General features: G+C 31.9%; 1 protein-coding gene across 2 annotated transcripts in view; it reads left to right on the forward strand.

The window, feature by feature from the left end:
- rod (kinetochore component rough deal) overlaps positions 1-22,604 on the forward strand; it is a 328,458-nt gene that overhangs the window by 270,323 nt on the left and 35,531 nt on the right. For both annotated transcript variants that reach the window (XR_015041682.1, XM_085818707.1), the window contains exons 41-42: positions 15,243-15,335; positions 15,468-15,546. Coding sequence is in view for 1 of the 2 variants with exons in the window: in XM_085818707.1 (XP_085674833.1) it covers positions 15,243-15,335; positions 15,468-15,546 (172 nt within the window). In the remaining variant the exon portion in view is untranslated. The remainder of the gene's footprint in view (positions 1-15,242; positions 15,336-15,467; positions 15,547-22,604) is intronic.

Genomic DNA, 22,604 nt, shown 5'->3' on the forward strand with positions numbered 1-22,604 from the left:
CGGCTTTAAGCGGCAGGCTTCCGAGAAATTTTTCGTCTAGCTAGGAGGAACGTGTCCTGGCTACGAGCAACATTTTAAAACTTTTCCCAAAATGTTCCGGCTGGAGACGTGTTCCTCGAACGTTCAACCAATCAGACGAAAGGTCAGCTTCTGAAGGATCACGGGTAACTTTCAATATGGCGATGGCTCTCACTGTGAATTGATGGACGGTGGAAATAGAGGCCGATTTAATTATTGCTGTTTTGTTGTAATACAACTGCCTGAGTCATTTTTTAAATGTGTATATATTCATTAAATATATAATCATAGAAATTTCAGAGTTGACATTATTTTACGACGTTCTTGCATTTCGGATTTGTTTACAAATTGTTCGTAGCCAAAAGTTCGCCAAATTTGTCGTATTTCGTGCTGATCGTGTATTATAACACTGTTATATAATAGAATTTTATTTCTTAAATTTAAGTTGAATAATTTTTTTAAATCCGTTTGTATATGCGCGGCTTTTCTCCTAATTACTTATCTTTTAAATTGTTAACTTCATAATCAGTGACACATTTTAAACAGCATAAAAGATGCATAAAAATGAAAAGCATAGCTTATATAATAATGAGAATACTCATTAAATTTGTCTATTATTTTCATGTTATTAATGAAATACTTTTTGAATTATAAATACATTAGAAACTATACTTTTATTGGAAATGCTACATATTGAAACATTGAAAATTTATGGATTTATTATTATGCGTGATGAAAAACATTTGTATATACATTCATTAATATAAATCTTATTCATTACATTAATACTAATAAATATATATTAACAACTTCTAAAACATCGCATCTCTCTATCTGTATGTAAATATATGACTTATTAGATGTGTATATATATATGTATGTATGAATACAAAAATGAACATTGCCAAGAAGTTTATTTGAAGTTACTTTTAATTCAGATAACGATTATGTAATTGGCAGCAACTATAGTTATCAGTTCTTTGCAACTTATTATGGGTATGTAATAATCAGTTGAAAAATAATTGATGAGTATTTGAGTACTAAAGAGTGTACACATTTTGTTATTGGGTTAATTCATAATTATATCATACGTATGATCTACGTAATAAAAACATGACTAATAAATAATAAGAAATGTAACAGCTGTGCATTTATAACATTTGATTACTTAAAACAGCGCACAACTGATTATCACCTTCATGTCTGTTTACATAATGAATTGCACTTTCCAATTAAGTGCATGGGCCTACTAGTGGCCGAAGCGTCGTTGAACACTGGTAGTTCTGTCTCAGGTTAGAATGCCACGAACGGGCTGGCTACATGACGTTTCCTTGGTTTGTCCCATTTGTAACTGGTATACGAGCCAGTTTTAAAAAATCTTCTACAAAGGGATCCCTCCTGTTGTTATCCCTCGAGGCTTTGCGGTAATCACATAAAACCAACTGAGCCCACCAGCGGCCGAGCGGTAAAGTCGCTGAACACTGGTAGTTCGGTCCGAGGTTCGAATCCCGCGAACGGGCTGGCTGCATAGAAGCTTTCGTAGTTTTCCCCATGTGTAACGTGTATACGAGCCAGTTTCCCTTAGAAAGTCCTCCCCGAAGGCATCCCTTCCCTTAGGCAGATAGCCCTAGTGTGCTTTGCTGTAATCTCAATAAATCAAACCAGAAAACAAACTCATGATGTGAACACCTAATTTCTAGAGTTGGTATAATTAATGTGTTTTAGGTATATTACCGAGTGTTCTATGGGACAGTAAACAACTCGCACATCTTTGATTGCTCATGTACTCATATGCTTTATTTGATCTTCATTTTGCTAAATAGTATCTGCTGGCTGTGAGGAGGTAAATATCAGCCATATATATTTTTGTCATTTGAATGGACAGAACAGTAATTATGAGCCATAAAGTTAGTCAGAAAATGCTTTCACCAGGTCACAAATTTTCCAGTGAGCCATCAAATTTTCATTGAAATGCAGACATAGAAAATACACATAAGCGATGTGTGATAAATAGACTTATCCAGCACATGTTTTTAAACTATTCTTAGAGTGTATACAGAATTTGGCTATTACTGATGTAATTGATTGCTATAACCAGAAGTGTGTTTATCTGTTACATGAAGTGCCAGAGTGGAGATCAAAGTGATTAACTTGATAGCAATCACCTTTCTTCCATTACTAACAATAAAGTTTAAAATGAAAAGCGTGTGAGCGATACAAAATAACACGAAGAAGCGAATGTCACTAGAAAGGAAACGTCACTTTCGCCAATCTGAGCGATAACTGATTCTTGTTTGGCTTTCAGCCTGTTTGCCAAGTGTAGATGGTAACCCTATTTCGCCAAAGGCCGTTTCTCAGAACTGTTGCTACAAACGTTTTGTCACGGCAACAAACAGCTAATGTGATAACAGCTTTATGCGCATGCGTTAACACATTATGCGTTGATGCATGTGCAGAAAGTTTGTAGCTTTGAGATCCGAATTATAGATCATTCCAGATTATGGGTGTCCGGATTAACGACTTTTGACTGTATTACTGATTTTGAATAAATTTGTAATATTTTTTTAACTTATATTTTCTCTAATAAAAGTAGTGACTTGATAAAATGCTGCCTGTAAAATATAAACTTGAACAATCCAACTAGCAAATCAATCATAATAAATTCAGTCTATTATTTTCTGCTAGTAAGAGCATAGCATTTTTTTCCCTTTTTTTCTAAATTGTAATTATCTTATTTACTTGAAAATAAAGCATCCTTGTTTCACTGTATTTTTCCTCTAAAATTTGATAGGGTCTTACAATGGCATATTTCGATGCATGTAATTTCAGAATGAGAGGAAGGAGTTTAATTATAACATTATACAATAATAATACTGCCTAACTACAAAATAAATCACATAGGTATTACTCTATATACAGGGTTTGTACGGTCCTTAAGAGTCCTTAGGTTTTTTTTTTGATAGATGTTTGGCCCTTAAAAGACCTTATTCAACCAAATTCGGCAATAGAGCCTTAATTTTAATCATCTGAAATTTCTGCTTGTTTTTATGACTGCCATTTTGAATGCAAATTAGTGTTTTGGGCAAATATTTTTGGTGATTCATTGAAAAATATAGTTACCTTTTAAATGGCAGAATAGGTTCATGGATTATAATTTGTTCCTATTTCTAATATAAACGGTGGGATACTCAAGTTTCTGAGTAAGAAATGAAACCTAAGCATTTCGAAATTATTCCATTTTTTCCTAATGAAGACAAGTCTTAAACAACTACAGTCAAAAGTCGTAAATCCAGACTTGTCGGGACTTCGGCGATTCCGGATTATCGATTTTTTCGGATTATAGATCATCAGTTTAAATCGCGTAAGATGGCATGCAGAAATTCTAAAATTAAAAATATGAAACCGTAATTTATGAAATAAAGAACAATTATGATCTAAAGGGTATCAAAATTTACAAAAAAAAAAAAAAAAGCTTAATATTTATTTGTTTACTTTATTAAACATTTCTTTCAATGTAAGTTGTTTAAGTTGCTTCGTTTTATGTGATAATACTTTCTCTTTAATTCTATAAACAGACATAATTTTTTGTTCACTTACAAAGTTCCGCTGTTCAAGTCCCGTTAATTGCTGTGCCGAGAATACCGACTAACTTGTCAATCAAAATTTTTTCGTTTTCACTGACCTCTCTGTCACATTCTTCATGTCTTTATCCATTTTTTGCAGCAATTCCACTTTTTGTTTGATGGACATCGAAACATACTTTCGTTTTGTACGATCCTTTGGGAGCTCCAGAATCAAAAATTCTATTTGACATAATCGAAAGTTCAAGTTTACTTTTATAGTATTGCTCTTACAGCCTGCAAAAAATAATAAGCTGGATCCAATTCGAAAATTAAGGAACAATGCAATCATCAACATTAACTGAAATAGATAATTAGATAATTTTAGTTTACACCATCCGCTATACATAAAACGCGCATGCAAAAACGTATTCTGCGCTTGCGCACACGCAAATGTGCAGTCGTAAGAGGTCTTACGCGCACGCGTAAACGCCTATGCGCATGTGTCAACGCGGCGCATGCGCAGAACGTTTTTAGCTTTGAGGTCCGGATTATAGATCATTCCGAATTATGGGTGTCCGAATTAACGAATTTTGACTGTATTCGCTTTTGGGAATGTGGACTCTTCAGTAAACAGTTCCGAATTAGGTGACTTATCCACATTTTGGTGATTTTAAATCAGTTTCTACAGAAAATTTTTAATTCGGAAATTTGGGAGTTTTTCGACGATATTTTTTTAAAAAACATTATAACATTGATCAATTTCATTAAAATATTGCTAATATATTGAAATTGTATTCAAGAAATAACATTAAAATGAAAAATTGTGATTTTTGCTCTCATATTATAAAGTGAACATTATTTTCCATTTAGGTGACTTATTGTATAATATTTTAGATATGAAAAATAAGTAAGGTAATAAGTGCTTAAACTGCACTATAGCACACTTTGCAAAACAATTCTTAGCAAAAGCAAAATAGCTAAAATTAATTAAAATGCCTTTGTTTTAATTTTTTCACCACAACAGTTTTTCCCATATAATTTTCTCAGTATGCCAGATTTCATACAGCCCTTAAAAGTCCTTTAAAGTACTTGGTTTTTTTGGAATCGAATTTTGGTCTTTAAAAGTCCTTAATTTCAGCCCAAATCGGCGGAAGGTCCTTAATTTTAATCATCTGAAATTTTTGTCTGTTTTTATGACTGTCGTTTAGAGTGGGAATTTGCATTTTGGAGGAATAATTTGGCAATTCACTGACAAATATGGTTATCTTTTGAATGGGTTCATGGGTTATAATTTGTTCCTTTTTCTCATATAAGTGGTGTGATACTCGAGTTTCTGAGCAAGAAGTGAAACATAAGCATTTCAAAATTATTTCATTTTTTCTAATGAAGAGCTCTTAAAGAACTTTTTGCTTTGGGGGCGTGAATTCTTTTATTAAACGGTTCTAAATTTGGTGACTTAATCAACATTTTGGCGATTTTAAGATTATTTCTATACAAAATTTTTAATTTCGAGATCTGGGAATTTTTCGACGGATTTTTTTTAAAACATTGTAACACTAATAAATTTTATTCAAATAATGGTAATATATTGGAATTATACTTCAAAAATAACATTAAAGTAAAAAATTTTCATTTTTCGCTGCCATATTATAAAGTTCCATTTCGGCCACTTATTATACAATATTTTGAATTTGAAAAATAAACAAGGTATAATGCATAAAGCACAATTTATGAAACACTTTTTAGCAAAAGCAAAATAGGCTATGTAATTAATTCAAAAAAGTCTTTGTAATTTCTTCATGGTAAGAGTCATTCCCATGTAATTATGTCAGAATATTCAGAATTATCAGAATATGCCTTAGTTTTCTCTATAAAATTAATTTTACACTTTTTCTCTCTGATTTTTTTTTCTTAATCCAAAATATTTCTGGTTTTTTGCTGTTACGGAATTGATAGGAGTAATTTTTCCTCAGGATTTTAGACATTGCAGCTTGGATTTGAAAGCAAGATTAATAGACTCATGATTCTAGAAGATTTCAGAAAAAGGTGACAAAATAAAAAATGTCTCCATGGTATTAACACGTAATAAATGTATTTTACAGGAAGTTTGCGATGAATTTCATACTTTTTGGAGAACATCTATAAGAACAATGAAAACATAATATTTGAATGTTTTACTTCTGGTACTAGAATTTTTCTTAATATGTTTCTCTTCCCTTTATTTTTGCTACTTTTCACTAGACGCAAGCATAGAAAATATCAAAAATGCTTCTAATCTAATCACATGGATAGGTATTATAGGAAGAAATTTTTTCATTAATAAAGAAATTGAAAACTAACAATTTAAAAGATTCATCTAAGATGTCTTAATGCGTCATATGCAGGACTGGCACTAGCCATTTTCGCACCTCTCTGTATGGATTCTAAATTCTGCTTCCAATACCTGCTCTAAATTCTAAAAATTTTGCCATTTCTAGATTTTGTTGTTCGGTATGTCACTAAATCTGCTAGTCTGTAACCGGCCCTTACCATATATATTTTGTATTTTTTCTGAATATTCGTATTACTAAAGAAAAAAAAAAGCTTTTTCTATACATTCTAAATGCATTTAGTTTTTTTTTTTCCTAAGAATAACAGAAATCATAAATCTTTAATTAAATCCAAAAATTCTAAAAGAAAAATGAAACATGTTGAAGAAAGAAACTGAATGCATAAAGAAAAAGAAAATTATTCTTCAAAGATATGTTATTAGTATGTAAATATCCAGTTGTTTCTAAATTTAGTCTTTACTATTATTTCTCATTTCTGTTTCATCATCAGAATACAAATCACTTAAACACATTTTAAACATAGGTTTTTGGAGTGTGTGTGAGACAGGGTGTGTTTCTGACCTCCACTTGCTTGCTGCATTAGTTCCTGCCAGCTCTGATAATTTATAATTATTCATCTTTGCATTATCGCTGCCGACATTTGAATTTGTTATGAAGATAGAGTTACTGAGCCAGCTTAAATTAAAAGTAAATTATATAGTCTTTGACCACTAGTCCACATTTTTAATTTCAATTTGACTCTTCTTGTTTAATTACATCACCACGAGCTGTAATTGATTTTCTTAGCGTAAGAACATGCCTTTATATTCTAAGCTCTTTTTAAATAAGAGGCTTATTTCAACTTTTGTCTGACTTTGTAGTTACTTTCAGACATAGCAATAATTTGCTTTAAGTCTGTTGGGTATTATTTTACTTTTACTTGATCAAGTAAACCCTCATAGCTACATTGTAGAGAGGTTGACGAGTTAAAAGATAAAGCACACAAACTAGTAAGAATATAGGTTTGGATATTGAGATAAATTTCTGATTGTTAGAAAAGATGCTTAAGAGAAGGAAATCAATATAAATTAGCCAAAATATCTAAGAAGGCTTCAAATTAAAAAGACACATAAATATTTTGTTGAGTGTTGTTGCTACAAAACCTAAATGTTTTGTAGCTTTTAATGTGTATTGTTTATACAAATATCGTTTGTGTATCGTTTATACCAATATCGTTTAAGAATCAATGTCATAAATTACATGTATTTTAAACTGTGAAATTTTATTCGATTTTCATTGTAATAAAATGTTTTAACAAATATTGTTAAAAAATAAATAAAATTTAATAGTGGCCATGTAAATCCATAATGACTAAGGTTATCTAACTATCTAATTTAATTATTTATAAAAATCTGCTTAAAAATTAAAGCAAGTTATTGCCTTTCATTACTCTTTACCATGGTCACAAGATAAAACAAAAAAATGTAAAAATTCATCTAAAACTTATTTTTCGTATGTAGTGAGACTTAAAATAATACAAAACACCTTATCACCTCTGGTGCTTTAGTTGTTTATTGGAACCTCAAAGAACATTAACTGGGGGCCTCTGGAACTCTATATTAAGTTATGACACTAACTGCATCAGACAGAGCCCAAATAAATTTCAAAACTTGCCAACCATGCCTACATGAGGCCTTTCGTTTGTTCTGATCAGCAGGTCTCTCACTAGGCAAGCAGCAGCAGTGAAAACAGTCTTTTGTTATGAATCATGCTGATTATGATTTTATTTCTCATTTTAACCTCTGCCGCCTGACATAAAATCTACCTGCTATTGACTATACTGAGCTTACTTGCTCAGTTATATCACCTCTAGTATGTGATATGACTGAGAAAGTATGTAAAGTATGTGATAAAATGAGACACACACACACACACACACAAAAAAAAAAAAGAGCTGTTAGTAAAACGTAAATATAATGTCACTCAGATCTTTGTTCAAATATGTCCAACTATTACAAGTGCAAAATATTTAATGCTGCTTGATAAATTTCATAAAGTTTATTTTATTCTCAAACTTATTAATAATTATGTTAATTAAGTTATGTTTAATAATAATGCATCCTACTTATGGATCTATTTTATTTTTAGGATTGTATTACAAAAGTGAATTTCATGCACAGAGAATATTTTTAACTGAATTTATTCATTTCCCATTTGCTCATAGGTCCCTAATTTTTTTTCATTAATGGTGCTTAAAAGTCCTTAAAAGTGCTTAATTTCTGTGTGCAGAAATGTGTGCGAACCCTGTATGCATCAGTTTTTCCCCTCTGATATTCTTTTTTAACATATTTCAGACTTTTTGCTGTTGTAGAATAGGTAGGGGTAATTTTTCTTTAGGATTATGGACATTGTAACTTGGAATGTGTAGAAGGATTTGAAGGCAAATTTTATAGACTCACATATGTAGAAGATTCCAGAAAAATGTCTTCATGGCATTAACACAAAATGGAACTATTTTAGAGAAAGTTTGTTATGAACTTTTTCAAGAATTTTCGGAAGAACAATGAAAACATAATATTTGAATATTATACTTCTGATACTAGAAGTCTTTTTCTTAACATGTTTATTTTCCCTCTATTTTCTTTACTTTTCACTAGACACAAGCATGGAAAATATCAAAAATGCTTCTAATCATATAACATGGACAGGCATTTACAGAAAGGAATTTTTCTATTAATAAAGAACTTGGAAACTGACAATTTAAAAGATTCATCTTATAGGTCACAATGCATCATCAGTGGTGTAGCTAGGGTGGGAAAATGGGGTACATCTGTTCCCAGGCAAAACTGTTACAAAATTTTAGAATGAAATGTTCTTTATTTTTGACATGCAAAAGAGGATGCGAAAACTTCAGTTGTCCCCGGGCGCTGAAAACCCTAGCTATGCTTCTGTGCATCATACACAGGGCTGGCACTATGCATTTTCCCACCTGATGCAATCTCTGTAGATCCTTAATTCTGCTGCCTCCTTCCTAAATTCTAAAATTTTGACATTTCTCGATTTTTGTTGCTCAGTGTGTGACTAAATTCTAAAAATTCTGCTACAATGGTTCTGTAACCGACCCTTACCATATATCATTTCATATTTATTCTGAATGTTCATATTACTAAAAAATAGAACCTTTTCGTATACATTCTAAATGCATTTAGTTTTTTTCGAATAACAGTAATCTTTAATTAAGTCAAATTCTAAAATAAAGTGGAAACTTATTGAAAGTAACCATATATATAAAGAGAAAGAAAATTATTCTTTGAAAATATATATAGTTATTATTATGTAAATTAAGCAGTTGTTTATAATTTCAGCCTTTGTTATAATTTTCCCTTTCCATTTCCTCACCAGAAGGAAAATCACTTAGGTAGTTTTTAAACTAAGGTTTTGGGGTTGTAAGACAGAATTTGTTTCTGGTCTCTGCTGCATTAGTTCCTACCAGCTCTGGAAATTTGTAAATATTCATCTTTGTGTTATCGGTGCCGATATTTTAATTTGTTATGCGATGACTAGGTTATAACAAGTTATGAGTTTGTTACGACGTGTTACCGAGCCAGCTTCGATTAAAATTAAATTATGTAATCTTTGATCAGCAGGCCTCCCTCACTAGTCCTTGTGTTTAGTTTGAATTTGACTGTTCCTGTTTAATTGGATCACCATAAACTATAGTTGATGTTGCTAGCATAGGAACATGCCTTTGTATTCTAAGGTCTTTTTTAAATAAGAGGTTTATTTAAACCTTTATCTGACTTTGTAGCTACTTTCAGACATAGCGATAATTTGCGTTACATCTGTCAGGGGTTTTGAACTACTTAACTTTTATCAAGTAAATCCTCATAGGTATGTAGTCGAGATATTGGCAAGACTCAAGGAAATAAAATGTGCAGAAACTAGTGGAAATACTGGTTTGCATATTGAAACAAATTTCTGATTGTCAGAAAAGATACTTAAAGAAAAGGAAATTGATATAAATTAGCCAGAATGTTTGCAAAGGCTTCAAATTAAAAAGGTGCACAAATATTTTGTTGAGATATTTTGTAGCTTTTAATGTGTAGTTATCACAATAGCATTTAAGACTCAATGTCATAAATTGCATGTATTTCAAATTGTGACATGTTAATTCATTTTGATTTTAATAGTGTTTTTTAACAAATATTTTTTTAAATAAATTTAATAGTGGCCATGCAAGTCTATAATGAATAATTAATTAATTATTTGTAACTTACTAATTTAATTATTTGTAACTAACTGGCCATCCTTAAAAGTTATCTCTGCTTATTATTATTATTATTGCCTTTCATTAATCTTTACAGTGGTCTCAAGCTACAGCACTAAAATGTACAAATTAATGTAAAACTTAATTCTTTGCATCTAGTGAGACTTAAAATAATGCAAAACAACTTATCACCTCTGGTACTTTAGTGGCTTATTAGAACCTTAAAATATATTAACTGGGTTACAACCCTGGAACTCTACACGAAGTTATGACACTAACTGCTCCAGACAGGCAGAGCACACCTAACTTTCTAAACTTTCCAACCATGCTTACATTTGTTCTGATCAGCAGGCCACTGCAAGCAGCAGTGGTGGCAACAGCCACTCTTCTGTAACGAATCATGCTGATTATGATCTTACTTCTTATTTTATCCTATGCCGTTTGACATAAAATCTAATTGCTATGTACTAAGCCTCTAAAATGAGCAACTACGTTACAAAATAAGACATAAAAGAAGAAATCAGTATTAAGCTAGACTAGTAACTTGTGAATGAAATGTCACTAATCTTTTTTAAAATATGTCCAACTATTATAAGATTAAAATATTTAATGCTACCTGATAAATTTTATAAAGTTAATTTTATTCTCAAATTTGTTTTATAATTATGTTTAATAATAATGCATTCTACTTGTGGATCTATTTTATTCTTAGGATGGTATCACAAAAGTGAAGTTCAGGCATAGCTGATATCTTTAATTGAATTTATTTAGTTCCCATTTGTTAATGGGTCCATAATTTTTTTCATTAATGGTCCTTAAAAATCCTTAAAAGTTCTTAATTTTCATGTGCAGAAATGTGTATGAACCTTGATGTATAATATGCAGGAGTAATGCTAAGTGTAGTAGTTATGTCTGTCTGATTTCAGTTTAGGTCTATATTCATTAGGTGATTGAAAACAAATAGGTAACTTTGTTTTATGTAATATTAATAGCTATAGTTTGAGAAAAATATATTTATTTAAATTGATTGCAAATATTTATCATTGATGCTTGTAGTAAGTAACATTATTTGGTTTTAATTTGGAATATAAAATAATGTAAACAAATGGTGTTCTAATAACTGAATATTTTCCAATAAACATCATAGACAATCTACTTAAATTCTATTGTGATAAGGAATTTCTTAAGTAATTTTTAACCTTCTCAAGAAATGAAAATTATTGTTCTCCACTTGCAAACAAGAAGTTTCAGAAATATTTTTAGAACTATTTCTATATTCAAAAATGTAGATTGCAAACCTGCAATTAGTACATATCAACAAGATTGACATTATTTTTTTCTCTTATAAATGCAATAAAATGAACAATTTCATCTTTAAAATATTTAATATCCATAACATTTTGGTATTTTGTACATATGCTTTCCACGCATACATTAAATTGAATGACAGGCATTCTAATATCCCCCCCCCAAAAAAAAACCAGAAACTTTTGGTATGTCATTGCAATTCAGATATTAATACACCACAAGTAACATTATGGGTATTTAGCATAAAATTTTATTTCACAGTAAAATATGCTTCATTCAGAGTTGTTTCTTCAAACTGCAATTTTCTTTTAATTCTTGTCTCTTGGTTGTTTCGATTTTCCATTAGTAAATTAACATTGTTCTCAAAATCATCACAGTTGTTTCTGACATTCATGATAAAGTTCGAAAGTTATACAATAAATTGTACTGCATTTTTGTAGTGATTTGCTTCTACTATTTATATTTTATAGTAATTTATCCCATAAAACTGTTAATAATGCTGTTTCATATTCATTGAAATATTAACAAGTTTTTCCATCTCCATTTGCTTATCAGTTTTTCATCATCAAATTAATTTCTCATCATTGAACATACTAATTTGAATAAGGCTTCTTTAATATTCTAATAATTAAGATTTTTAATAAGATTTTAATCTGAAGTTACATCTACTGTTGATACCCATCTAGTGTCACTTGTTCATTTTATTATAAGGAGATTGAGTATGTGTCATGCATATATATAAATGTATTCCATTGTAAGTAGATGCCGAGAAATATTTAGCAAAATCTATGGACATTTATATTTTTTCAAAATTGAATTTTGGAACAAAATCAAAATAAAATAATGCCCCAGTACAGGATTCTATTGAACAATTTTGTAAATTTAAGGTGCAGCTAGCTCATGGTTAGTGCATGAATATGATTATCTGTTCTTGCTTTCAATTCACTGTATTTGCCACATTATCGTAAGTTTTCTTCTTACAGTTTTTATGTCTATCAATTAATCACTTAAAAAATTCCAGAAGTATTTCTTCTAAATATATTAAGAATCGTGATTTTCATTAGGAAAAAAAAAAACTGTTGATTTATATTTTCATTTTTATTAACAAATCTCAAAATAGAGCTACATTCATCAAATAGAGTAGAGTTTACATTGTAATAAACTGCTTTGTGAACTTCAGAAATTAAATATTTCTGGACTTCACATCCCATTACACTTATAAATTCTTCACATATCATGTGTGATAAATAGTCCACCATATGGATCGCTAAATGTTTGTGAATAAATTTCTAAAAAGCTAAAAAAGACTGCTGGATAATCAATATCGGTTTTTTTTTTTTTTTTTTTTTTTTTTTTTTTTTTTTTTTTTCCAATTTGAATATGCGTTTCTTTGTGGCTGTGAAATGTTGCTAATAATTTAACAGTGGCTATGGCATGCTGTAAAATGGCTCCACAATACAGCTTTTCTGCATCAATTTGCTGTTTTATTAATATGTTCAACAACTGATAATTTTTCTTTCTTTTTTTGTAAAGAGAAGACTGATTTTATATGGCATCAAAAAGTTTTGTATTCCTTTAAGCTTATGGCTGCATTTCTCCTATTTTGTTTGAGCTTTGGAAAACATCTTGCATACATAGCAGTAAATACATTTATTTGTTCCTCATATATCAACTACTGACGGAATTCCTTAATGGCATTTACTTTCACATAATAAAAGTTTGATTCATAAATACAGTACAAAGTCCGTAATTCGCACGTCCATTATCCGGAATGATCTGTAATCCAGACCTCAAAGCCACAAACTTACGCATGCGCGTTTGATACGCTCATCTGCTATGAATGCGCATAAAGCCAGTAAAGTGTTTACCCGTATGCACTTCCGATAGTGAAGAAAGTAATAGAGAATGTTATTGAAAACGAAAAAATTTCGATTGACAACTTAGTCGGTATTCTCGACACTGCAATTATAGGACTTGAACAGCGGAACTTTGTAACTGAACAAGAAATTATGTCTGTTTATAAAATTAAAGAGAATGTATTATGACATAAAAAACAAAGCAACTTAAACAACTTGAACATTGAAAGAAATGTTTACTAAAGTAAACAAATAAATATTAAGCTTTTTTTTTTTTTTTGTAAATTTTGATACCCTTTAGATCATAATTGCTCTTTATTTCATAAATTACGGTTTCATATTTTTAATTATATAATTTCTGCATGTCATCTTACCAGATTTAAATTGATGATCTATAATCCAGAATCGCCGAAGTCCCAACGAGTCTGGATTACGGACTTTGTAATGTATATCTGTAATAGGATAAATTTCTGTAATAAGATTTGCTTTTGCTTTATGAGAGCAAAATCTTTGCATGAAAACTTCACATTTAACACAATTTTTTCAAAATTTTACAGATCAGAGAACTAGAGTCATTTTTCTTTCTTCATCTTCTGAAAACCTTTTTTTAATAATTGTAGTTCTTTCATGTTGAGCTCATTTTTGTGACACTGCAATAACTTCATGTCTTCACTGTTAATTTACTAGTCCATGGTTTTGCCAAGAGACACAGTATCATAAGGGGAGAGGAACCTTAAGTGTCCAAGTTCCTGCTTGCAACCCAATCTGGCCATAATTTCTTTTAGGCTGAATTCATGATCCTGGGAGTCACTTGCTGCCAGGCTTTGTTAAAGAGTATTGAACAGTGAAAAACGATTTGCATAGGTTACCTAGAAAAATCTTTGAAAATTTTATGTTGCTGATTTTAACATCACTTATTATTTGAGGCATTTTTTGTTCAGATAATTTATTCATAATGTGAGGCATTTGTTTTGAGGTTCCATTTTATCTAATTAAATGTTTACATATTTTACCTCAGATTTATATTATAAATGATTTAATAACCTGGATCATCAATTTAAGTCAAACTGGCCTAAACTGATGCTTCAGGATTTTTTTTTTTTTTAAATGGCATCATTGAATAGCATGGAAACAGTCCAGAAACTCTATTTTCAAGGATGAACCTCCTGGTTTTTCATATTTCAATTGTGATAGCTGTGGTGTATGTTTTGAAATGGCTATGGCCTATGGTGTATGTGGTAGCTATGGTGTATGTTTTGTCCATTTGAACTGTCATTGTTTCTACTTAGTAAAATAGTTGACTATACTGGAAGTCTTTAAAATAATTTTGCCAACTTACTATTTGAATAGCAATAAATGAAGTATGGTGAAGCTTCATAGCTTGCTGTTAAAATCTTTCTGAGATGATGTTACTAATAGCAAAGTATTAATTATGTTCTGTAGGATTTTGGATTAGGACCTGGAAGCCATTCTGTATTATTGATAGGTTGCCAGATATCTAGAGGAAAAAAGCCTGTACCGTTTATTTGACGTGCCTAATATCAGGAAAACCTTAAACTTTAATTTACTTAGGCTGTCAAAATAGTTAATTGATTGTAAAAAGTATGAGCAACATGTAATATTTTTTTTATCTGATTTTGTTTTACTCAAGTGATTTCTTTCATTAATTTAAAGTTAGTTATTAGATATTATGTTAATTATAATGCACATCTAAAATGATCAATAAAATGAATTGCTTTTTTTACTGCGTAAGCATAACATGTTTTAACCAAATTTAATTTTAATTCTGCCTAAAAATTTGCATATTTGGAGTTTATTTTATTGATAGCTAACATCATTTTTCCCCATTTATTTTTGTTTTGAGTACCCCCTTTTAGTGACCATATTATTGTAGTGATAGAAATTTTGCTTTTCATTTTAGAACATAAAGTTGCTAAAATTTTTAAAAGTTTACCGAAGAATATCTGTTCCACTTGAAGAAGAGCTTAATTATTGGCGTACATTTCATCCAACAGTAAGAGTGTTTTTTTTTATCAAAAATGTTTTTAATTGTTTGCAATTGTTTAACTGCTTCAAACTGATTAAAGCCATTTGCATTTTTTAAAAAAGTTCCCTTATTAATTTAGTTTATTTTCTTTCTCATTAGAATTCAAAATTACCAAGCATAGCTTTCAAGCGCCTGCCATTTAATGCATTTTTCAAAAAAAGCCCTTATAATGTTATTGGTAAGTATTTTAATGCTTTTAAAGTGTTCTTTTTTACTGAATTATATGTACATTGTAATTTTAAAGTATGGTAGAAGTGTAGAAACAGAAAAACAAGACTGAAATAAATAGATTATTTTTTACAAAATGATTATGCAGAAATGGTGTATTGAATTGGTCGAAATGATGTGAACATGTGGAATAAGATCTGTAAGTGAAAGGTCTGCTAGCATGAATAATCATGGGGGTTGGGCGTCGCGCCGTGCAATGAACTGGAAGTTGATCTGTCAGCACTATCCTCATCTTCAGGGCAGATGTTTTTATTTTATTCGGCTTATAATTCCTTACTAAGTGTAGTATTTCATCTCGATGTACTTCATCTTTGATATGATTTAAATCAATTTCGTCATTATAAATATGACGAATACACATCAATAAATTTTCTGGTTGCAATTTTCTAATTTCAACTATGCGTAATGTATGCTTTACCCATGCGTGTGTTAAAAGAAATGTTTAATAAAGTAAACAAATAAATATTAAGCTCTTTTTTTTCCGGAATCGCCGAAGTCCCGACGAGTCTGGATTACGGACTTTGTGCTGTATATATATATGTATATAATTTATTTCCTAAACAATATTGGTTAATTGATTATATTATCTCCTAAGTTTAATTAAAGTAGAATTATTTTAAAAGAGTGAATCCATAGATCATACAACTTTAAGATCCATACATACTTTAAGATCATACAACATTATATATATATATATGTATGTAGCACAAAGTCCGTATATATATATACACAAACACACACACACACATATATATATATGTGTGTGTGTGTGTATGCGTGTGGAAATAATTTTAGTGAAATTATAAGTGAAATTGTAGTATCTTTTGTAAATGCAACATGGAAAGTCTGAAGAGGACGAAGCTCTGTCTGAAAAATAAGATTATAGGGGCAAACTTAATTAACATTGAGGTAAATGGCTATCTTGGTAAATTGGTGACATATCACCATGCTGACGATTGTTTTGCTGACTAATTTTTGTTGCCAAATTTGACGATCATTTGGTCGAGACTGAATTGTCTATCAGCCAATACCTTCATCTGCCATGTGATATGTTGTTTGGTCTCTCCCTCTGGATGTGCCTTCATCACTTGAGGAAAACATTCAGTATCTCCAAACATTGTTTGAAGGGATACAGAGTTTTGTACAAGCGCGAGTCAATTTGACGACAGAGAAGATGAAGATTCACTGTGACACAAAAGCTACAGCACTTCGACTCAACAAGTGACAAGGTATTGTTATGTAGTTCGATTTGATGGAAAGGACATTCTCCTGAACTACGGTCATCCTGGGATGTTCCTGACATAGTTTTAAATAGGCTGAACAGCATCATAGTTTGGATCCAGTCATCAAATTCTAAGCCTGAAATCGTTTATTATTACAGGCTAGACGTTTTACTATGGCCAAAGTGTGGAGTCTCCATAGTGTATATAATGTAAATAGTGTTCTAAGACCACGGTCCTATATAAATTTGTAAATTTATGCCTTTTTTGATTGATTTAATATTTAATTTTTTAAGGGGGCAATGTTACAAATTTTGTATATATGTAAATAATTTTAGTGAAATTATAGTATCTTTTGTATAATGATGTAACATGAAAAGTCTGAAGAGGTTGAAGCTTTGCCAGAAAAATAAGATTACAGGGGCAAGGCTGTTTAACATTGAGGTAAATGCCTATCTCGCTAAATTGGCAAAACGTTGCCAAATTGATGATGGTTTTGGCGACTAATTCCCCTCCCCCCCCCAAATTGGCGAAAAATCACCAAATGGTCACCATTCAGCAACATTGAGGTCCAGTCCCAGTATAACTGTATTTGGTACTATAATTGAATAACTGTAATTGATAGCTATATGTAACTGTAACTGTATCCGACCTTTATATGTAACTTTAACTATATATGGCTTCAAGTAATTTCAATGAATGGTGGGGACTATAGATTTCTTGGCAGCCAAAGAAAACTATGCAAGATCAGAGAGAGCATCAGTTTTGAGTTGCTTAGTTCAGCATTGAGAGATCTCTGTCAGAGCTTCGACTTTTAAGCATGCTTTGCATTGCGCTGTGTTTAATGTTCTTAGTAATTTGAAGTATCACTTCTGATTGGAAGAAGAGCTGTACGATTATTTTTGTAAAGGGTTCCAGAATTGTGAAGTGTTTCTTTTGATAAAATGGATTTTAGCAAGCTATTGTAGGTTCTGTGTGCATTCAATCCATTACTAACCTGTACTCATGCAACAATTTTTGGTGTTAGAATTTTGATTCAATGCTGGTGAGAAGAGTGAGGGAGGAGCAATTAAGATAGCTGGTGCAGCTTTTGGTGCATTTAAAGAAGAGATTAAAGCAGGCCTAGAGGAAATAAAAAGAGAAGTTACTGCCATAACAGAAAACACATTCGAGGCTGTGGAGGGCAGACATATGGCTGATAATAAAGTAGGAGAAATTGAAGAAAGTTTCTGATATCAAACAACAAATTGATTAATGAGTTTCTGCTGCTGTTGCCAAGCAAGTTGACAGCCTGAAGACATACATAATGACAGCTGGTCACAATTCTGACATCTTTAAATTTGTACATATGCCGTCCAACTTATCTCTAAAGCTATCCACATAAGATGGAAAGACAATCTGGAAAGTGTATAAGACTCAGTTCTCTATAGTGGCTCATGGGAATGGATGGAATTCTAAAACATCATGCTGCTTCTCTGAGAGCAGATGTAGCAGATACCAGAAGCTATCCTTAGAAAGAGAACAGAGGCTAGACACTTTATATGACACATTGAAGCTGGGCTTTGGTGAGAAGTATTTAAAAGACTATAGCAGGCTTCAGTTAAAATCTCACCTACAGAAGCCCATCGAAACACTCCAGGACCTTGCCATGAATATTGAAAGGCTGTTTCATCTCACTTTTTCAGACTGCCTACCAGGAACAAGAGAAATCCGGTCCCTGCAGTACTTCATCCATAGCATCCTGGATCTTGAGATACAGAGAGCCCTGCAAATGGCAGATGTCAAGGATTTAAAAAGTGTTTTAGTGTGTGCCATGAAACTCAAGGCAGCCCAGCAAGCAACCCATAGAGATCGCTATCTAGTCAGAGCTGCTAATCTTCAAGACCAGGTGATCAACCGACTCCTCGTTTAGATGATTTAACTAGGAAAGTCAATGATTTGAGGGGAAATATGAGTGAAAAGACACCAACCTAAAGTGCTGGAACTATGGTGCTGAAGACCACAAATGAAGGAACTGCAAGAAACTCCAAGGCTCAGAAGTTAAGACTGCTTTGCAGCAAGGAGCTTGGAAACAAATTAGTAGCCATCTCACAGAGCGGAGTTTTCCAAATATGGCAATATTGGGCAAACCTCACAGTAGACTCCCATTTTAAAATACTTCAGATTTCTGCAGTAAGTGGAGGCAGTAGTGGACTTTTCATCATGAGATATATAAATGGAGCTCTTTGCAATATGACCATCAATACAGGAGCCAATGTTAGTGTCATCTGAAAAATTTTGGCTCAATCAACATTTGGAAGATAAACTCATCTAGACAATGTCTAGCGTTACTCTGCAGACTGTGCCAGATGATAAAATTGATATTGATGGAAAATTAAAACACACATCACATTTGGAAGTGCCACCTACCATCACATAGCATATGTAGCAAATATTAGAAACCTTTGCATACTTAAATTAGACTTTTTAAGATATAATTTTTCTTCCATGTCTACACAGCTGTGTCATTCTGTGTGCACAGTTAAGAACTGTGTTTACAGTGCACGTATTTATATACAAGGTGATTCTAATATATATGTATATAACCCTTGTTTTTTGAAATATTTTATTATTTTCCTCATTAAATTATATTTTTAAAGAATTTAAGTTTTTTTTAATATTCTTTTATTAATCTTTATAAAATTGTTTGTAAAATTTGTGTGCTGCAACATCACCAAATTTCTGGGATGTAAGACATGCTGTCTTTTTAGATTCATTTTAAAACCTAACAAATGCATTGTAAGTTATATCAAGGCTTACATTAGTATACATAAATAATATTACTGCATAATTTTACAGAAAGGAAAGACAGATGCAAGGTATGTCCTGCTCCAGTAGGATTTTTCAGACAAAAGCCCCTTTTCTGCTCTGTTGCAAAATGAAAAACCCTTCACTGGGTTTAGTCTAGGGCTAGCCAGAAGAGTTGTTGTGTCTCCCACAAGAAAAAGAAACTCTCTAATTGTGTACACGTTATCACAGTGCTTAAATTTTAAAGCATAAAATATAATATTTGTTAATGAAAACACCATGAGCATTTATGCGGAATAATAAGTTCACTAAAATCAGTTTTTAGCTGTAGGCGGCCCTAAGTCACTGAATATTCTGGGAAAAAATTGTCAAAATATAGTTTCATTAGGAGCATTGCATCAGTAATAATAAATTATAACTATTATTATGAATTATGGAAAAGACCTCATAGGCTGCATAGGACCAATCCCGTATTTAACTCTGCAATGGAGGAGCCGACATACAAAGTACGCCAATGCCATCTTTTGGGCTGTATTTTTTAGACAACCCCTTCCTGAGCTTCCTCCCTTCCTCTACCCTCCTAGAAACATTTCATGAGTGCAATGCATCTGGTATTTGTGGTCAGTCTAGTTTTCGCCTTCCTTCCGAAAGCAGTTATTGTGAACATGTCGCATAGACGAACGCAGTACGCCGCTCCTCCAAGTATGTACAGAAAGAATATTGTACCTCCTGAAGGTTATTTGCACGTTTTAGAAGAGGTTTTGGTTGATGAAGACTCCGACAATTTGGATAATGCATCTGATGTCGATGAATCGGAAGTCATCGAACATTCTGATCATGAAAGTGACTCAGAAATTGAGGGAAATGTTTCTAAACATCCTCCATTTTCCTTCCTCAAATGATGTTTCCCCAACAAATGATGATTTTAGTGATGTTGAAAATGACATGAGTGATTTAAAATATGAGGACTTTTTTGTAAAAACAATTTAAAAAAAGAAGAAAGTTGGAGGAAAGTTTCTGAAAGAAGAAAAGGAAGCTTATAAGTGGAATAAAGTTTCCCTGAAGAGCAAATTCGGCAGAATGCCTCGAAAAAATTTGATGAAAAAAATATGCCCAAGTGCCAAAACTTGTGACGGTATAAATGATAAGCTTCCTGCTTTCCAGAAAATCATAAATACAAATATGATTGGTGCTATCATACAATATACAAATATTTATCTCAAATGTAACAGTACTGCAGATAACTTCCAAAACATCTAGAAGAGAAGAATGTATGATACTAATAGAGCAGAAGCGTTGGCCTTTTTAGGAATTTTATTCTTATTAGGTTGCAAAAGAATTTCAAACTCAATTTGGAGGAAGCAGGGGCAAAAGGCAGTAATGGAATTGTAATTTTGCAAGGGGTAATGAGTCTCAAGCGATTCAGATACCTGTGTGTTGCTATTAAATTCGACGATAAAGGCACAAGGTATGTGAAAAAAAAAAAAAAAAAAAAACTGATAAGCTTGCTGCACTAAGAGAATTTTTTAAATCTTTCAATCAGAACTGTCAAAACTTTTATACACCAGGTGAGGAACTCACAATCGATGAGAAGTTGGAAACCTTTCGCGGGAGATGCTCTTTTATTCCATTTATCCCAACAAGACCACAAAGTACGGTCTTAAAATTTTTGCAGTTGTTGACTCACGAATGTTTTATACATTGAAGCTTAAAATTTACTGTGGCAATCAACCACCAGGACCTTACGAGGCTCCTAATTCAAGTATTGACATTGTCAAAAGGCTATTTGGTGCGTACGAAGGTTCCATCCGTAACCTAATGACCGATAATTGGTATACAAGCTACCTGCTAGCTCAATATCTTCTTACCAAACATAAAACACTTGTGGGCATGCTGAAAAAAAAAATAAAAAGGAAATTCCAAATGAATTCCAGCCATCAAAAACAAGAGAAGTCGGCAGTTCAATGTTTGGTTTTCAGAAGGATATGGCAATTGTTTCATATGCAACATAAGTGTGTAACACTGCTCAGTACTTTACACGATGATGACAAAATTGACCAGGAAACAAATAAACCTCGTATAATCCTGGATTATAACAAATGTAAAGGCAGAGTTGGCACCATAAACCAACTTTGTAGTAATTTCACTGTCGTTCGAAAAACCAAGAGGTGGACAATGGCAATATTTTTTCCACTGCTAAACGTTGCGGGCATAAATTCGCAAGTGCTCTTGAACTTCGCCAAACCTGATGCAACCATCACATTTAGAAGATATTTTTTGAAAAATCTATCTACATCTTTGATGAAACCACATCTTCAGAATCGTCTGAAAATGCCGTTTCTCCTGTCGCATTTCAAAGCTATTATTAGGAGGCTGGTAGCAACAGAAACGGACAAGATGGCCAAAAATGACGAGGAACCACCCGCAAAAAAAAATCAAAGGACGCTGCGCTGAGTGTGGTAGAATGAAAAATAATTACACTACCATAAAATGTTCTGAGTATTCTAAGTTTACCTGCAAAAATCATCTGGGCAAGACACTACAACTTTGCAAACCCTGCTGCAGTGAACAGGAACAATCTGAAGAGTATTAAAGTAGTAAAAGGTTTTTAATTTTTTCATTTGTGAAATTTATTGCTTACCGAACTTTTCTTTATGGAATATTTATAATTTGTAAATTTGATTTATGATCTTTACAAGATACCATATAACTTTAAATTACATTTCCAGTGCTCTCCATTTTTTGAATTAATTAAAAATTCGTAATTTCTATCTTTTACTGCTTTTTTTTCTGTTATTCTTTTTCTTGTATCATTTTTACTATGGCGAATCACCTTATTAATGGAATGTATAAGATTAAATTAGTTTCAAACACGAAGCAGAGGCTCAAAAAACGACCGGGCGTACTTCATACGCCGCCCCTTTAAAATTGTACCATATGCCAGCCCACCAGGTGAGGGTTAAACAAAGTGTGAAAAGTTAATATTTACTAACCCATAAAT

Source organism: Stegodyphus dumicola, chromosome 6 (assembly GCF_044657685.1).
Source record: "Stegodyphus dumicola isolate Sdum_Otavi_A_Nest chromosome 6, ASM4465768v1".
Classification (NCBI taxonomy): Eukaryota; Metazoa; Arthropoda; class Arachnida; order Araneae; family Eresidae; genus Stegodyphus; species Stegodyphus dumicola.